Below are 17626 nucleotides of genomic sequence, written 5' to 3'. Positions count from 1 at the left end.
GGGTGTCTGATGGAAATGGGACCTCTAAGTGACTTTCTCAACACGCTCAAGGTACTGGCATGTCAGTGTTACCCTTCACTTTGAGTCAACTGCTGTTGCTCCAACAAGTAAACTAGGAATGTGTGCTAGAAGAATATCTGAGGGTGCCACTAATAGTAACATTAATAGTAAAATTAATGTGTCATTAATGGTAATCTCTTGATGCTACTCATCAAAACAGTTAGAAGTTGTTCTAGCAAACTCTGGTTGTGATCCGTCTCCTCCTGACTCAATCCTCAATCAGGGGAACAATTAGCCTCATTCATGCTAGAAATGCTTAATTGTTCCCCAAATTAGCTTGGTCAGCAAGACCTTGAAGATTCACTGCAGCCACTGCAATGCTGCAGCACAGACAAGAGTCTCCCTGTCTGTGTGCAAACACATCCACGGGGCTGGGAAAGGGAGGAAAACACCAGCAGGGCTGGAAAACTGGAAACAGAGGAACGATCTTCACAGGGCCTGGGAACAAGGGGCCCATTCAGAACCGCTCTCAGCTACACATCCCTCACCCACACCCACTGTCCACAGCAGCCACGCAGCGTCTGTGGGTGGGGATCACAGCTCTGGGAACCAAAGTGCAGCTCCAACAGCTCCAGGAGTCAGTGTGACTAATGAGAACATGATCTGGGATACTGGGCTGCTCGCAGACAGGGATAAATCCCTGCTCGACAGCACAGCAGTCTCCAGGGGAGATTAGTGCCTCCAGGAATACCATGTAATCAGGGAACTCGAGTCTGGCTGTAACAAACTGGAAAGCAAATAAACCTGAGCTGCACTGGCTGGACGTATTCCTTGCGGAAGCGCTTCAGGTCGGCACTGATGGGCTGCTCCCCCTTCTCGATGGCCAGCCTGTCTGCTTCCGTGGGCTCCGGCTCCGGGATCTCAAACCTAGGGAGGAGAGCACCAGAGAACTGATGGCAGTTAAGATCAAACACAAAGCCTTTAGTGGAGGACGTGGAGAGCAACTGCAGTTCAAATAAACTCAGCGAGACTCAAGCGCTCCTCTGACATCCAGTTCGCCCGGAATTCCCTCCTCCCCGAGATCCACGCCCGGCTAATTCACTGGTTCTCTGCTCATCACAAGATGTCTAGACTGGGATATAAGGTTTTTAAGGGCCTGCTAGTTTGATTAAGGGCAGATTAGACGAGAGCTTAAGAGCAGCTTTATCACATTGCATTAAAATGCTGTTTACATTAGGTCTGTGTGCTCAAACAAACTGCTCAGAACATTTTTGTCTTTATTTGCATGGAGACTTGGAAGTTTAGCAGTTCACAACATCACCACCCCACAGCCCAGGCACACCAGGGTGCTCCGGGTAATACCCAGCTCAGGTAACTCATTTAAACTGGGAGAAGGAAGGTTGCCTTAAAAACTTGGATCACTGTTTTAGAAGTTACTGTTTTACAAACTTCATGAAAACACGTGAAACATGACACTGGGAACCTGAGCTGGGAAGGAGCAGCTGGACTCTCCGATCCCTGTGGGTCCCTTCCAACTTGGGATGTTTATGATTCCAAATACACAAAACTCATCAGGAACTGTAGTGACAGGACAAGGGGGAATGGCTTCCCATTGACAAAGAGTAGGTTTAGATGGGATATTGGGAAGGAATTCCTGGCTGGGAGGGTGGGGAGGCCCTGGCACAGGTTGCCCAGAGAAGCTGTGGCTGCCCCTGGATCCCTGCAAGTGTCCAAAACCAGCTTGGATGGGGCTTGGAGCAACCTGGGCTAGTGGAAGGTGTCCCTGCCCATGGCAGGGGGTGGCACTGGATGGTCTTTCAGGACCCTCCCAACCCAAACCATTCTGGGATTCTATTCTGTGATTCTAAAACCTTTCCATAACTTCAGGAAGTGTGACCATTCCTTACCTTTCTATCAGCAAACTCAGCAGCTCCTGGGGCTTGCAGAAGGAGCGGTAGGTGGTGAGGAAAGTCCGTACAAAATTGGGATCTGTAAGGACAGAAGAAGAAAATGATGGGAGTGGTTTGGGTTTTTTTTTTTCTTTTTTAATCCAATTGGAAAATATCGGAAATAAAATACGCAGAGAAAATTTTAATGTGCAGAAAATCTCCTCTAACACCAAAAATATCTAAATTCTGCCCATGGCAGGGGGGTAGAATGAGATGGTCTTTAAAGTCCCTTCCAACCCAGACCAATCTGGGATTCCATGAAACTAATACTCAAATACATCAGTTTATTCAGGGAAGGTGATAAGAGCACAAGCCATCAAAATCCATCACGTTTTAGGACTGGATGAGCTGGGAGACACAGACAACACAGCTGTGGGTAACTTGCACACTGAGCAGCTGCTCAATACTGAGCTTTAAATGCTATTTTAAAAAAAATTATTGTAGTTTCACAATATGTAATCTTAATTTCACAAAAACAATCACTTAAAACCCAGGCAGTTTTGTAAAAAGCACAAAGGAGACTGTTATTATTTGCAAAATTTAACAAAAAATTGCACAGCTTCCCCTTTCAGCCTGTGCCTTTCACCCCAAAACTGAGACCTAACATTTTCCTCAACATCAGCACTTCATGCAACTACTTCAAGGTTTCATTTCTGTGCCTTAAAGACAGTATTTCACAGCAAAGTCTGCAAAATGCTGGTTGTGATTTGCATCCTCTTCAACACAGGGACTTCCCAAAGCGGCAGGGTGAGTATAATAAATAAAATAAATATAACTTCCAACCTTTTTCTCCCTCCACAGACACACAGCCTGTAACACTTTAGCAACTTTAGCAACACTGCTTTAGCAATGATGATCTCAGGAAACACACTATTGTGGGTTTTTTGGGGGGGTGAAGGGTTTGCACGCCCAAAGCAAAGCCGGGCCATTTACCAATAGATTTTTTTTTTCCCTGCAAATCTTACTTTACATTTAATTATATGCAGAAAAGCCCAGCTAAAGATATCAGGATTAATTTCATTCCCCATAGAAGCACGAGCTTAAAAAACACATCTAGAGAACCGTGCAGGATACCTGCATACATGTGGTACGTCAGCCTCTCGATGAGCTTCACCACCGTCCCTCCCTTGATGATGGGGATGCCGTTCCTGCTCTGCAGGTTGTCCTCAAACACAATGTTCTCCTCGGAGTCCTCCACGACGAAACGATAAACGTTTGGGCTGGGCAGCCTCAGGGGCTGCTCGTTCTCCTCCTGCAGCAGGACTGAATCCAGCATCCTGTCCAGGGTGCTGCGGTACTGCAGGGAGATCAGCGCCGCCATCCAGTTGCTCTTCTCCTCGGCGGACTTGGCGGCGAACAGGACGCTGTTGTCATCCTTGGACACCAGCTCGAAGGCATGTTTGTATTCGGGGGTGTCCTCTTTGTCAATCACCTGGATCTTCCTCATGATGATCTTCTCCTTCAGCCTGTACTCGGCGCTGCTGTAGCCGGGCAGCCGCGACTGCCCGTGGTTGGTTTTGCAGCTGATCATCAAACCGTCGAAGAGGAAGATGTGCCGCTCGTGTTTGGCTCCTATTTTGGTCAGGCCCCCTTCCATGATGAACTCATTGCAGCACTGCCCAATGTCTTTGCCTTCCCAGCCATCGATGTTTTTCTGGATCTCGTTCATTTTCTTGATGGCCAAGTGTTTGCTCCTTATCTGTCGGTGGTAGAAGCGACAGACCGGCTCCCTTGAGTGAAGAACAGAAAAGGTCACAACGGGCACGTTTTCCACGTTTGCCATCCCAAGAGACCAAAATAATCAACTAAATTAACTGCTTATACATTATTTTTTCCCCTAAATATGCCCTAAGTTCCAAATAAGCCACAAGCACTGCTTTGTCTGGGGAAGGGAGTAAGATATCCACATTATTCTCTTAGAAGTGGGGCGTGAAGGTTTTGGGCTGCTGCTCCATTTACAATGAAAACTGTCAGAAAGACATGCCTGGAAATGGGAATATATAGATTTCCTAACAAGGAAAGATGATTTATCTCCTTCCCTGCCCGTTTTGGGGAGGCAGGGTGTGTCTGTGCTCACCCAGGCCGCCGCCTCGGGGAGTGTTTGCTGTAAATGCGCTCCATGCTGCACTGCAGGTTCAGGAGGGCAGTGATGGCTTGTTTCAGGCATTCCCGATCCTCTTCATCCTCACTGCATTCCTGCAATTGCTGGGACAGAACAAACATTGATTTTCTTTCAGATTTGCCAGATTTCAGGCTGGCAAACATTCTCACACGGTGTTGTCTGTGGTGCTCAGTGAAGTCAGAGATTTCAAGTCAGTGAGTTACTACAGAAGCCCCTCAAAACAAGCTGTGCATGAAACTAAAAATATTTGTCAGATATTCAGGAAAAATCCATGGATACTCAGCAGGAGAGAGTTTAAAAAGATCACCCTTTACCCTTCAGTGAGAGCCAGTGCTAATTGTCAGGTATTATTTTTCCTGTTACCTTGTCAACAATGTCCTGTTTCACAACTGGTTTTATTAAAAAGTTTGAAGGTTTGAAACAGCCCAGAATTAAATGCTGGTTTATGTAACTGTGTATATTCCTTCCATGAGTTCCTTTCAACAATCCAGAGCAAATTTAAAGGCCAGAATGAGCAAGCTCCTCTCTTTGCTTCTTACCACTCTGAATTCTGCCACCTTCAGCAAACTCACCTATTTCAAGAAAAAAATGTCCACTTTGCACGGTGCAAACTAACAAGAGTCAAAAAAAAGGTCTGCATTCAAGATTTGCTTCTACAGCAAAATGGAAAGACAGTGAGAACCAGCATGTCTCCTTTTTATAAAGACTAGATCTGCCTCCACCACCAGGCAGAAACTTCCTGAACTCGGAAATTCCACAGGTTTTCACATCATCTCCATCCAGCAGGCAGCAACATGCTTTGAGTGAAGCCTAAAAGTTCCTAGTTTTGGTTAAGGTGGAACCTAAAATACTACTGATAAAAATAAAAGATTTTTTTTCTTTTTAACCTCTTTTACCCTCAAGATTGTAGGAGCCCCTCCATGGCAGGGGGTGGAATGGGATGAGCTTTAAGCTCCCTTCCAACCCAGACCATTGTGGGATTCTATGAATTGTCTGAAGGAAAATTCAAGCTAACAAATTTCTGGGAAAGATCATGACAACTTGCCACGCATGGATAAATTCTGGATAGACTCTGTTTTACCTCCATACTTAAGAGAAATCTTACTTACACTCACTCAGCATGGCAGAGCCTTCTTTTCCTTTCCCCACTACGTTCCCTCAGCAAGGATCCCTCAGCTTCCTCTAAAAGTAATGGAGAGAACAGGATTTGACCAGCTTGGTCCACTCCATGTCATTTCAATTACTAAAGTTTTTAAGTTTTCACATGCCCAAACAACCTCCATCTTGCATATTAAACAAATCAATGTTTCATGGCCCAAAACTTCCGGGAATTTTATGAGCTGAGGAACGGTACAGGGAAGGGAAAAAAAAATCTGTGGAAATCCTACTTTTCCTTACTGTCAGCCACAGAAATGCAAAGAACGTAAAAAAAAGTGTGAAGTGCAAAATCCTAAAGGTGGGAAAAAGCTCCTGAGTCTGATAATTTCATGTTTTGGGTTGTTTGATGACAACACAACGAGTCATGTGCAGGAATTTGGGATAATCTTGTGCGTGGGAGTCACATGAGAAGGAAGGATAAACTCTCTGTTCCACTCAGGACCTTTATCCTCTTTCTTAGGCAGAGACAAGGCCCTGATGAAGATCCTGCATGTTTTTGCACCGAGGAGGAAAAGTTCTACAGCTGGAAGGAATTTTCAAGCTTTTCACACTTTAATTTCGTTAATTTTAGTTTTGATATTTACCAAAAAAGCAAATATTTGCTTTGGTAAATCATTTTTTATTTACCTCCCAATTCAGAAGGGGTTTTTTGGTAATTTTATTTAGAAGTTACAAGTCTCAATCTGAGCTTCTCTCCCTACAGAAATCATGAAAATACGAGTATTTTGTTGCTTTTTTGAATCCATTTTGAACTTTTTCAATCAGAGTTCCTAGAGACAAACACAATGGTGACAGAGAAGCAATACCAAAGGTTTTCAATATGTTATATATTAATATTGTTGAGTAAATACTTTCTCTGTGCCTAAAAACACGCTGCACTTTAAAAATCTCTGCTGTCAATTTAAGATGTTTTCGAAGTACAACATAAAATTCAAATTTTAAACCTGTAACTAAAGGGATCATAACAAAAAACTCTGGATTTACCATTGATACAGAGTAATATTTCAGATTTTTGTTCCCTGCTCTCAAGGTTGGAAAGGCTCAAGATAGCCAAGTGTCAGATTCTACTAAAAAATCTTGTATACTGTGGGTAAAGATCAAATTTAATAATTTTCACTGCTACAATTATCATCTTTCATGCACCCTCCTGCTGTACTATCCTTTAAAATGAATAAAAAGCACAACAAAATGATTTTGCACTGTCTGCCAGGCTTTATTCATCAAAAACACGAGGAAAACTCATTTCCAAATGAGGACAAACACTACACACTTTACACTTGTAAATCCAGTTGAAGGCTCAGATTCTCCCAAAGCTGCAGCACGTGATTTCATTCCTAAATTTCATCCTGATGCACTTTCCCAGCTCTAAGACACAATGGGTCATTAATTAGCCTGACCTTCAGCATAATGCAGGTCACTGATCCAATTATTCAGCGTGAAAGAGGAACATTTTGGGACGTTCCAGGGAATTATCGTAAGAAGCCCGATGGTTATGGGAAGGGAAGTTCCACTATTTTGAAAGAGAGACTTTATCTACAAAACCAATGGTGCTCCCTTCACAGCAAGGCTGGCAGAACTGTGGAATCATGGAATTGTTGAGGTTGGAAAAGCCCTCCAAGATGATGGAGTCCAACTGTTCCCCCAGCACTGCCCAGGCCACCACTGACCCATGTCCCCAAGTGCCACATCCACAGGGATTTTAAATCCCTCCAGGGATGGGGACTCCACCACTGCCCTGGGCAGCTGTGCCAGGGCTGGACAACCCTTTCCATGAGGGAATTTTCCCAATATCCAAGCTAAACCTCCCCTGGTGACCCTTGAGGCCTCTCAAGTTGCTTTGAGGCAACTCTTGTCCTGTCCCTTGTTCCCTGGGAGCAGAGCCCAACCCCCACCTGGCTCCACCCTCCTGTCAGGGAGTTGGGAGAGAATTAAGGTTGTTTTGGGGGTATTTTTAAGCTTTGTAAACTACTTCCTAAAATTACTACCAACAGAAATGCTTAAAGATTTAAAATTTACTGAGACCACGTGTATTTAAGTGTATTGCAAGGTGTCCCTGCCCACGGAACAAGATGGTCTTTAAGGTCCCTTCCAACCCAAACCCTTCTGGGATTTAAATCTTTCCACAAAATATTGGTCATCTGCACACTGGAAGTGTGTGATTCATGGGACAAAATAAATCATCCCTTACTTTTCATTATCCAAATCAGGACATGCAAAAAAAATCACAGCACATACTGAAAACAAGAGTGAACTTGAAAAAAAAACAAAGGAACTTGTGCTGAATAGATCTGGTATTAACATAATTGTTAGATTTGTTGCTACAGATATATTCTATGTGGCAAAGTTTCCCTTTCCTCCTTCATAGCAGTAAATCCTTTGAAATCCAAAGGAAACCCATATAACACACCTGTACAACATGGCCAGTGCCAGTTTTTACACTGAGAACCTAAAAGAGTCATTTCTGTTGCTATTTCCAAATGTCAGCTGCAGCCACAGGGTGTTTTACCTATTCAAGTCCATCCCAGTCTGTTAATAATTCACTTACCCCTAAAGCATTACAAACTTTCCCAACACAATGGGGCAAACAGAAACTTTTTGACATTATCCTCAGCTACTTCCATTCAGGACTCAGGACAAATGGCTGAACATTAAGAATGGGTTATTCTGAAATAATAAGCTGAGCTGCACCTGGAGTGTGACTTGGGACTGAGAATTTGATCTGGGTTCTGTTTAGCTGCTTGTGAATGGACAAAAATTTAGCACTCAAGGAAAGAAGAAATTAGATTTTTTATATTCAATTTTTAACTATATTAGAACTCAAGGTTTGTTTGATAAATTATAGTTCAAATGCTCATATCAGAGCAACAGATGCTTCTGAAGATTTCTTTACAAGTTTTTACTTTCGGACATTTAGTAACCAGTGTCAAATTTATGTTTTAATCTCTTTCCATTTTAAGAAGAATTAAGTAACATCTTAACACCTATTTAAAAGCTCAGATTCTCCACATTAATAACAGGTTTTAGTGAGAAATGAGAGTGTGGCTTTGTTTACCTGTAGTAACTCAAAGTAGTGCAAACAGTGATAGACTGGGATGAGCAGGAGGCGGGGGAGGACGTACTGTACAGCTTCTTTAAACCCCTCAGCAGTGGACTGAAAAGGAAGAATAAACAGGATTATTTACACTGAAATACTCAAATCAGGACTGGATAGGTTTGGCACTGGCTAAAGAGAAGTCAGGGCTTCCACACAATCAAATAAAGTTGTCACAACTCCCCCGAATTCCCTTTTCTCCCAGGTATGTTCACTGTGCTTCCATTACATCCAACACAGCACCGAAATATGGAGCTCTCATCAAGCACTGAAGAAATTAGTATTACTATCACCCTGAGAAACTGAGAATCACAAGTTTATGACTTAAAAAATGACAAATCTTTTCCCCTTCCCAGCACTTAACTAAGACAATAACTCAGGTTGTAAGATGAGGAGAGATTTTTCCAAAGGATGATGAAATTCCTGCCACCTCCCATATCAGGATAAATGTTGAGCAGAAACTGAATTACCTCACATCCTTTTTAAAAATTACCTTTCTGTCTTCACTCCACAGCTCAGAGAAGAACTGTGAGGGAACATTCCTAAGAAAGCCTTTCTATGGTGATCACAGAATCACGGAATGGTTTGGGTTGGAAGGGACCTTAAATACCATCTCATTCTACCCCCTGCCATGGGCAGGGACACCTTCCACCATCCCAGGTTGCTCCAATCCCCATCCAACCTGGCCTTGGACACTTCCAAGGATCCAGGGGTAGCCACAGCTTCTCTGAGCAACCTGTGCCAGGGCCTCCCCACCATCCGAGGGAGGAATTTCTCCCTAAAATATGATGACATCAGGATGAGAAATTAGTGATGACAGTCAGGCAGGAGGCCAGATTCACTGAAAAATGACTCAATTAGCAATTTAATCTGGAATGGAGCTTTGAGCTTTAAATTTGGTAGGGAGGGAGGTAAAGAGCCTTATTTCATCACCAAGAAGTATTTAAGAGTAAGATGATCCAGCTTTCCAAGGTCTCGGAGGTGAGAAGGAAACATTCACCTGAAAGAACAGCTGAGAGGAATCTCAGCTTACAGAGGTGCCCCAGTGAACCCTACAAACTCAGCACCACTAAACTGGGTTTAACTGGGAGCAGAACTGACTCACCACTTGCTCAGGACCTTCTCTTATGCAGCTTTTAATAAATCAGCCACACTGGTGGACAGAAGTAATAAAACAATAGAAAACTCACAGATGATCTTGCTGGGCAGCAATGACTAAGAAATTATTGAAGAATTATTCAAGAAAAAGCATCAATTGCAGCCTCAGTGCTGAAGGAGGCCTTGGATATGTCTGGAAGGAAATGAAAACACGGTGTTTGGGTGCCTGTGTTTGGTTTTAAAAGGCAAGATGGAAATGGCAGTGTGAGAACTCACCCTCTGTCCTCATGCAAGTGTCTGATGTGAGGACAAAAAGAACTAAAGAAGATTAATGGATGGGTCAGAGCTGTGCCCAGATTTTACAGCAAGAGGCAAAATCCAAATATCTTACACTGAAGAAAGGGCAGAACCTCGAGGTTTTCTTCCTCAGTTGGAAGTAAAGAATTACTGACAGAATTCAAACCTTTGAAATATGAGAATTAAAGCCTTTCAGTATTCCCCATCTGCACTCACCTGGAAGTGGAGAGCAACAGCAGGTTTTGCCATTAGGTTATTAAAATGCTCGTGAAATTGTGGAGAGAGAATATCCTGGGACAAGGTTTCATATGGATCAAAGGCTTGTTCCTAAATAAAAACACAGAATTATACAAATACATGAAGGATGCAAGATATTTCTGTCCCAGCTGGGGCAATAATTTCCTTTGAGAAGCTGACACACAAGTGGAACTTTTCACGAAAATATCAATTTTGCAAAACAAATACTGAGGAAACCACAACCCTTTCTCACTTCCAACTTTTAGCTGCACACGATTTTCTCAGCATTCCTCAACCTCCCAATCCCTGTGGCCAACACAAACTTTGTTCTGCTGAAGCAGTGGGAAGCAAAAGAAGTTATTCCTTTCGCCCCATTTCACATGGAATGGCAATTTCCCTCCTCTCTGCCCATAAAAAAGGACACTGTGGGGAAAAGTGAACTTGGGAGACTCCCACGAGGAAAATATCTCCATCTGGGACAAAGCAACCCAGGGAAAAGTTCTCTCATCACATCAAGGGTTTCAGGTGCAAGAATTATGACTCTGGTTGGAGTATCCGGCTGTGATTCCTCAATATCAGCTCCAGCAGGATGGGATGCAAACCTGACTGCACAGGAATCCCTGCAGGAATAACTCGTGGCTGCCTCTGGATCAGCTGTGCCAAAGCCTGGCAGGCTGATCCCAGGCCCTGCAGATCCACTGGGCTGAATCACTCCTGAGTCACCGGGTTATCCAGGATGGCACCGTGCCCGGGATAAAGCACATTCCTCTTTTCACCTTCATTCTTCCCAGGCTGCCGAATTTGGGAATACCAACCACCACCACAAAAGGCTCGTTTTGAACATTCAGGTGGAGTCTCAAGCCTTCCAGTTGCAGAGGGTCCAGGGGAATTCCTACCTGACTCATGGGGAGCTGCAATGAAACTCTTTGTGGGGAGCAGAGGCACAGAACAAATGCTCTTTTCATATGCAAATTGTAATTATCGCTCTCAACTCCTCTCATCGAGTTTAATCATCACTGGCCACCCGTATTTTGGGAGGGGGGGTGAAAGAGGGGAAAGTTTGGCACTGCAGCAGCTGAAGAGAAATTATTAGACACTGTCTAATTGACCAAATTGGTTTTCTTCAGCAGATTCTGAATTTAGTTTAGAGCCTGGTGGTTTGTTTGTTTTTTTTTGTTTATTCCACTACAGCAAACATAAAAAATCACAGAAATCCAGAATGGGTTGGGTTGGAAAGGACCTTAAGGATCATCTCATTCCACCCTCTGCCATGGGCAGGGACACCTTCCACCAGCCCAGGTTGCTCCAAGCCCCATCCAACCTGGCCTTGGACACTTCCAGGGATCCAGGGGCAGCCACAGTTTCTCTGGGCAACCTGTGCCAGGGCCTCACCACCCTCACAGCCAAGAATTCCTTCCCAATATCCCATCTATCCCTGCCCTCTGGCAGTGGGAAGCCATTCCCTGTGTCCTGTCCCTCCAGGCCCTTGTCAATAGTTTTGCCCCATCTTTCCTGTGAGTTCCCTTCAGTACTGGAAGGCTGCACAAGGGTCTTAAATTTAAAACATCCAAATTAAAGCCAGAGGACAGTAACACCACAGGACACAGCTGAGAGCAGAGCTGGAGCTACTACTCACAGTGTAATCCTGCTGTAAATCTACTGGGGGAGCCCAGCCAACACATACTCTGTGCTGGTTTTTCATATTTTTACTGCATTTTAGAAGTGGTTTCAGTTTATTCCACTCAGACTTTAGCCAGTATTTTAAGTTTTTGGATTTGTTTTATGAGCATAAGATTGAAAAGAACAGCACTAGGGATCTTCCCTAAGAGACTAATCAGAAAAAAAAGGGTTTTACACTTGCAATGCTGCAGAAGTTACTGAGCTATGGAATTATGGAATACTAAAAATAATGGTCTTCAGCTGAAGGAGGGCAGGGTTAGATGGGATATTGGGAAGGAATTCTTGGCTGGGAGGGTGGGGAGGCCCTGGCACAGGTTGCCCAGAGAAGCTGTGGCTGCCCCTGGATCCCTGGAAGTGTCCAAGGCCAGGCTGGACAGGGCTTGGAGCAACCTGGGATAGTGGGAGGTGTCTCTGCCCCTGGCAGAGGGTAGAATGGGATGGGCTTTAAGGTCCCTTCCAACCCCAAAAATGCCATGATTCCATGGAGACATTAACCTGATGCCCACATAAATTATTTCAATGCAGCACACAACTCTGGATTGGTGTTTGCACTGTTCAGCCCCTTCAGTGTGTGCACTGGCTTCCACCTTTTTTCCTCTGTGGATATACTAAAACTTCTCCTATGGGAACACAAATATCAGCAAAACAAATTTACAATCTACTGACAATAACTTGTTTTATCAGCTGCCTTCTGAAGATCACTCCAGAACAGGCACAAAGACCCTCTGCCCTCATTTTGAGGCTCTCCTGCCACCATCCATCACCCTCTTACCTGTGTCAGGCATCAAGTTTCTGAATTTCCTCCACACCAGGAAAAAACTGTTTTATTTGCCCCATATTTAAAAAAAAAAAAAAAGGTTTTGTTTTCCCCATACTCGAAATTAATGTTTTGTTTTCCCCACACTTCCTTATCTCAAAACCACGACAATATTTATGTTTCTAAGACCTTCCAGAGATGTGATGCAGGAAAACAGACAAAGCAGGAAGATTCCAGCCCGTAAGGATTGTTTGGGTTTAATTATCCTTCCAAAGGAGTTGAAGGACCTTTATAATGGAAACACTAAGTGAACAACCCTGGCAGTGAGATAAGCAGAGCAAATAAACACTTCACTTTCATATCTCTCTTTAATGATCCCTTTTGCAAACACTCCCAGAAAGATGATCTCACCCTGTGAGATGATCAAATCAACAGCCCAGTTATTAAGCAGGTCTTGATCCATAAGAACTGAATTAATAAATTCAAACTTATTACCTTCATAAAAAGCTTGGAAATATAATCTGCTCTTCATTTCCTACTTAATTTTTTTCAGTGAATGAAAAAAAATCAGGTGAGATTTTTGCTCATTGGAAAGGATTTGTTTCCCTTTAAAGTACAGCAGCTTTTGCAATAAAATGAGATTTTTTTTCCCCCCAGGATAGTGATGTAGTATTTCAAATTTTTAGTGGTTTTTTTCAGTTTTAATATAATAGCTACTTTAATTCATTGAGCAAACATTTCTCCTTATCATTATAAAGCAATTATGCTTCAATAACTTAAGAGCTAAGACTTGGTCAACTGGAATTCCCTACTCAAGAGTGGTTTGTTGAAGCAACGCCAAGAAAACTTGATCTTTATGGTCTATTCCTAAGTGAGTGGCACTGGGGCTCAAAGATCAGATCCTTTACAGCCACAGAAATGTGATCATTTTCCAGGTGGTGCTGGTGTGTTCACGCAGTCCTCAAATATCAGATTTTAAAAATTGAAGATAAGCAAAAATTAAACAGAATTTTTATCGTTATTTTTAATAAGCACCATCATTTTAAGCTAAAAACCATCTATATTCTTTCTCAAGACAGAACAACTCATTGTAACACTGGTTTACATGATTCCCCTCACATTTTAGGTCTAAAAAATGGGATTAATACACATCCCAAAGACTCCATCTAAACACATCCAATGACAGCAGAACCTTTCCCCCCCTGCCTTGGTCATTCATTCCAAGAGTTTGCTCCACAGTCAGTTAAAACTGTGTGCTGGATTCTAAGCTGAATTGTCCTCTTTTTTCAGATCCTGCTTCTTCCCTGTGCACCTCTGCTGAATTCCAGAGTCATTTTGCACCTATTTCCAGGTCATGAAGGTACCCGTATACTTATTTTCTGAGCAAGCTGAGTTCTATCCCACTTGCTCAAAAACTTTAGTTCTGTGACTCCTTTCCATATTTCAGAATGGTTTTATGGAATAGTTGAAAATGGAGCATTTCAGAATTTAAAAAAAAAAAAAAATCCTTCCAGTATTTCAGTGCCCACTAAAACAAAAAATACCTGACAAAATAATTGTTAATAATGTTGCAATATGAGTCACACCCAATCCCTGTCCAGTGTTTTCTCTTATTCCTGCTCTTTAATATCTATTTTATAGGTCAGTGGGTATCAACAGCACTTTTGCTACAATCCTGAGCTGCTTCCCAGACTCACTGTTGCGTGGAAATATCTGTGGAAATATTTCCCATTCCAGATGTAAAACGATGCATTTTCCTCAATTAAAAACCACGTTTTGAGCGATTTAATAGAAGAAAACATTAAAAAAACCCCCCAAAACTCCCCAATTAAACACTGTTACCTCTGCAAGATCCTCAAAGCAGCTCCCAGCCAGAGGGTGGGGGCTGCTTTCATCCGTCATTTCAACGGTGTCCTCGATCAATCCCAAAAGTTTCACCGTCAGCTCGTGGATGTCCGAGATGTTGCTGAATATCACGTCGATATCCTGCAAACATCAAAACATGTCTTAGTCCTGCTTGGAATAATTTATTCATCAGGTAAATACTGGAGCTTTTTTTTTTTTGGTCTGAACCAAGAGGTAAGACGGAGAGGAGCCAACAAAAAACAAGGAAGAAAGTTGAAACTCCGGGGTCTTCCCAGTCCTTTGGGCATATCCAGCCTTGACAATTCTCACACCATCCTTCCCAGGACAGGCTGCTGGGGCTTTGGACAGAAATTCCTGGCTTTTCCAATCGTTATTGTCCCCTCTGCTCGTTCTTATTCCGCAGAAGAACAGGAAGGAAGCAATTTAAAGCAGGGAATTTACAGGGCAGATCCTCTAAACCACAGGTCCAACTAAATCAGCTCCTGGGCTCCTTCAGCAGAGGAAGAATCAGCAGCTTCCTTTCCCAAATTCTACTTTTAGATTAGAAATTTCTCCTACCCGTTCCCAAAAGAATATTCCTCAGCTCCCAAGCTATCACTTCCTTCTCCTCCCATTATCTCTATTTGGATTCTGTCCTCACATTTGCACAATTCCCTGATGCACCACGGGCTCCTGAGGAACCTCCACACCCAGCTGGAATGGGCAGCTCCTGCTGCCTCTTTTCAACCTAAAAATCCCAGTTCAGGTTCTGGTGGGTCCCTTTTTCCTTCTCCCACAGGAAGGATTCCCTAATCCCTCCTTTTCTTACCAGAGCTGTGCTTCCTTTTTAAACTCCAGCATTCCCAAAATGGGATTTGCCACACGTACAATTTCAACCGAAACATTTCAATCATTTATCAAACAGAAACTGCCTTCACAGTTAAGAAAATCCAGAGCCAGGGGCTGTTTTACTTGGAATTTCTACAGATTGGAGTGCCCTGGGGTAGACCTGAAATGCCAATTCAAGTGTTCACCTGCATTCACTGCACGTGCAGGTAAATAACTTAATTTTTATGTTAAGCAAAAGTGAAACTATTTACCCATATGACCAAAACAATCCTGCTGGCACCTGACAGGGAATGGTGTCCATTAAGCTGCACTCACACAATATTAATGGCAATTCCCCCACTGGATTTCACACACAAGACAACACTCATTACTCAGCGACAGACAATAAATCAGGTTTAATTTTACCTCCAACACAGTTTAAATGGGTAAGTTATGGCTGCTAATGGAGCAATTAGCATCACCCATCAAGAACCACTAAAGGACTCACATTGGGTGTGAAGAGTTTTCTGTTGGACAGGAAAGCTTCCCGAAATACTTTGATGATCAGGTTGAGCTCCCGCAGGTATTGCCTCTCCTCTGCTATTTCGTTCCTCACAAGGTCGTAGTAGTTGAGTTCCCCAGAAGAAGAGGGCTCGTCCTCACACAGAGAAACCAATCCAATCTCATCCTGATCAAACATATCCATCAAAACCTAGCAAAGGAATTAAAAAAAAAAAAAGACATCAAGCCTGATTTTCACACTTGGCTCAAGCTCGGCTGTTTCCATGTGTTCAGAGAAATCCTTGGAGTTTTTAATACAATACTTTCTGTGATCACTTTCGCAAGGGAGTAATATTTAAACTTTGGCAGCAGGAGGCTGGATCAGTTGCCAAAGCCATTTTTCCCTTTGGAAGTTAGTATGACCCAGAAAACAAGTTACAATTCATGCAGAATCAACTTTGAAAACAAGGCATCTTGCATAAGCCTCGGCCAAAACCCTCCTGGTAAAGATAAAATTAAACAAAAATGTTTCTCATTTTAATGGGTACGAAAACTAAAGGTCTTTTCTGTATTAGGAAGAAGAGCTGTCGTGACAAAGTGACATCAAGAGGGCTGTGACAGCAGAGAAATAAAGGACAACATCATTTTCTGTCCTTACGCTGTCTGTAAGTACTAAAAAGTACTTACAAATTTTAGTTCCAAAGCTTACACAGGCTTAAGTTTAAGTTTTTGCTTAAGGTCTGGAATGAATAAGGAGAAACCTCTGCATTTGAGTAAGACCAGGCTCTCCCTCCCATCCTCCTTTGGATATACCTTCCAAATGCAATTAAATTTTAAAAAAATCACCTCTAGATACTGTTTTAATCCCAACTCTTTACCTTATCAGCACACATTGATACTTTAATGTCCTGCTGGGAGATCTCAAAGTGCCGGATATTGAAAACATAGTTTCCAGCCAGCTTTAAAATGTCAGCTGAGATGTATTCCAAGACAGCCACGATATAGAGAGAGACATGGTAATCCACCTTATAGCCCAGGACCTCCTGCAAAGTGAAAACAAGAGGAAAAATAAAAGGTATTTATTCCAGAAATTAATTTGGAATGACAATTAACACGTTGAGTTTTCTACTGAGATTGGTCTTGTCTGTGGTGGTAATTGTCAAAGTAGCAGCCAGGGATAAGCACATCAAATGCAAATTGGGACATCTGCCTCAAAGGGAAAGCTTGCAAATGCTTGTGTCATTTTGCCATTTTAACAGATGAAAAGCTACAGAACTTTCAATGAATCTTCCTCTAAAAATGATACTCCTAAAAATAGGGTTCCTGCAAGGAAGAAACCACTCCTGTACTTCATTTTTCGTCTGTAGCTGTGCTGATTGCTGGACTCTGGTCATGGTCTGAACTTCTGAGAACAGAGCAGGTTTCACTGTCATAGAGTCCCAGGATGGTTTGGGTTGGAAGGGGCCTTAAAGACCATCCCATTCCACCCCCTGCCATGGGCAGGGACACCTTCCACCAGCCCAGGTTGCTCCAAGCCCCGTCCAACCTGGCCTGGAACACTTCCAGGGGCAGCCACAGCTTCTCTGGCCAAACTGTGCCAGGGCCTCACCACCCTCACAGCCAAGAATTCCATCCAAGAATCCCACCCAACCCTGCCCTCTGGCAGTGGGAAGCCATTCCCCCTTGTCCTGTCACTCCAGGCCCTTGTCCAAAGTCCCTCTCCATGTTTCTTATTGGTTCCCTTCAGGTCCTGGAAGGCCACAATCAGGTCACCCCAAAGCTTCTCCTCTCCAGACTGAGCAATCCCAGTTCTCTCAGCCTTTCCTTATGGGAGAGGTGTTTCACCCCTCTAATCATCCTGGTGGGTATAAAAAGTAATTAAACTTTATAATAATGAAATTCTAAACAGAAAAAAGAACAACAGGATGAACCTTGCATGTTCTCCTGAGGACACATGTTCCATGTCCTGCAGAGCTTGTTCCACAGGGCCTCTTACCTGGGACAGGACTGTCAGGACCAGGTAAACTCATGCATTCAAATAAGGCAAATTTGTTCTTATCATG

General features: G+C 43.1%; 1 protein-coding gene across 1 annotated transcript in view; it reads right to left on the bottom strand.

Annotated features, from left to right (window-relative positions):
• Positions 1 to 17626, bottom strand: part of SOS2 (SOS Ras/Rho guanine nucleotide exchange factor 2) — a 42301-nt gene that overhangs the window by 10930 nt on the left and 13745 nt on the right. The window contains exons 4-12 of the mRNA XM_027704024.1: positions 16442 to 16606; positions 15571 to 15774; positions 14232 to 14375; positions 9932 to 10042; positions 8282 to 8380; positions 4027 to 4154; positions 3024 to 3679; positions 1908 to 1989; positions 805 to 927 (exon numbers count right to left, since the gene is read on the bottom strand). Coding sequence (XP_027559825.1) covers positions 805 to 927; positions 1908 to 1989; positions 3024 to 3679; positions 4027 to 4154; positions 8282 to 8380; positions 9932 to 10042; positions 14232 to 14375; positions 15571 to 15774; positions 16442 to 16606 — 1712 coding nt within the window. The remainder of the gene's footprint in view (positions 1 to 804; positions 928 to 1907; positions 1990 to 3023; positions 3680 to 4026; positions 4155 to 8281; positions 8381 to 9931; positions 10043 to 14231; positions 14376 to 15570; positions 15775 to 16441; positions 16607 to 17626) is intronic.

Source organism: Neopelma chrysocephalum, unplaced genomic scaffold, assembly GCF_003984885.1.
Source record: "Neopelma chrysocephalum unplaced genomic scaffold, ASM398488v2 Primary Assembly neopelma1_253, whole genome shotgun sequence".
In the NCBI taxonomy this organism is placed as follows: Eukaryota; Metazoa; Chordata; class Aves; order Passeriformes; family Pipridae; genus Neopelma; species Neopelma chrysocephalum.
Note: the sequence above shows the minus strand (reverse complement) of the source record. Positions and strands in the feature narration are given on the sequence as shown.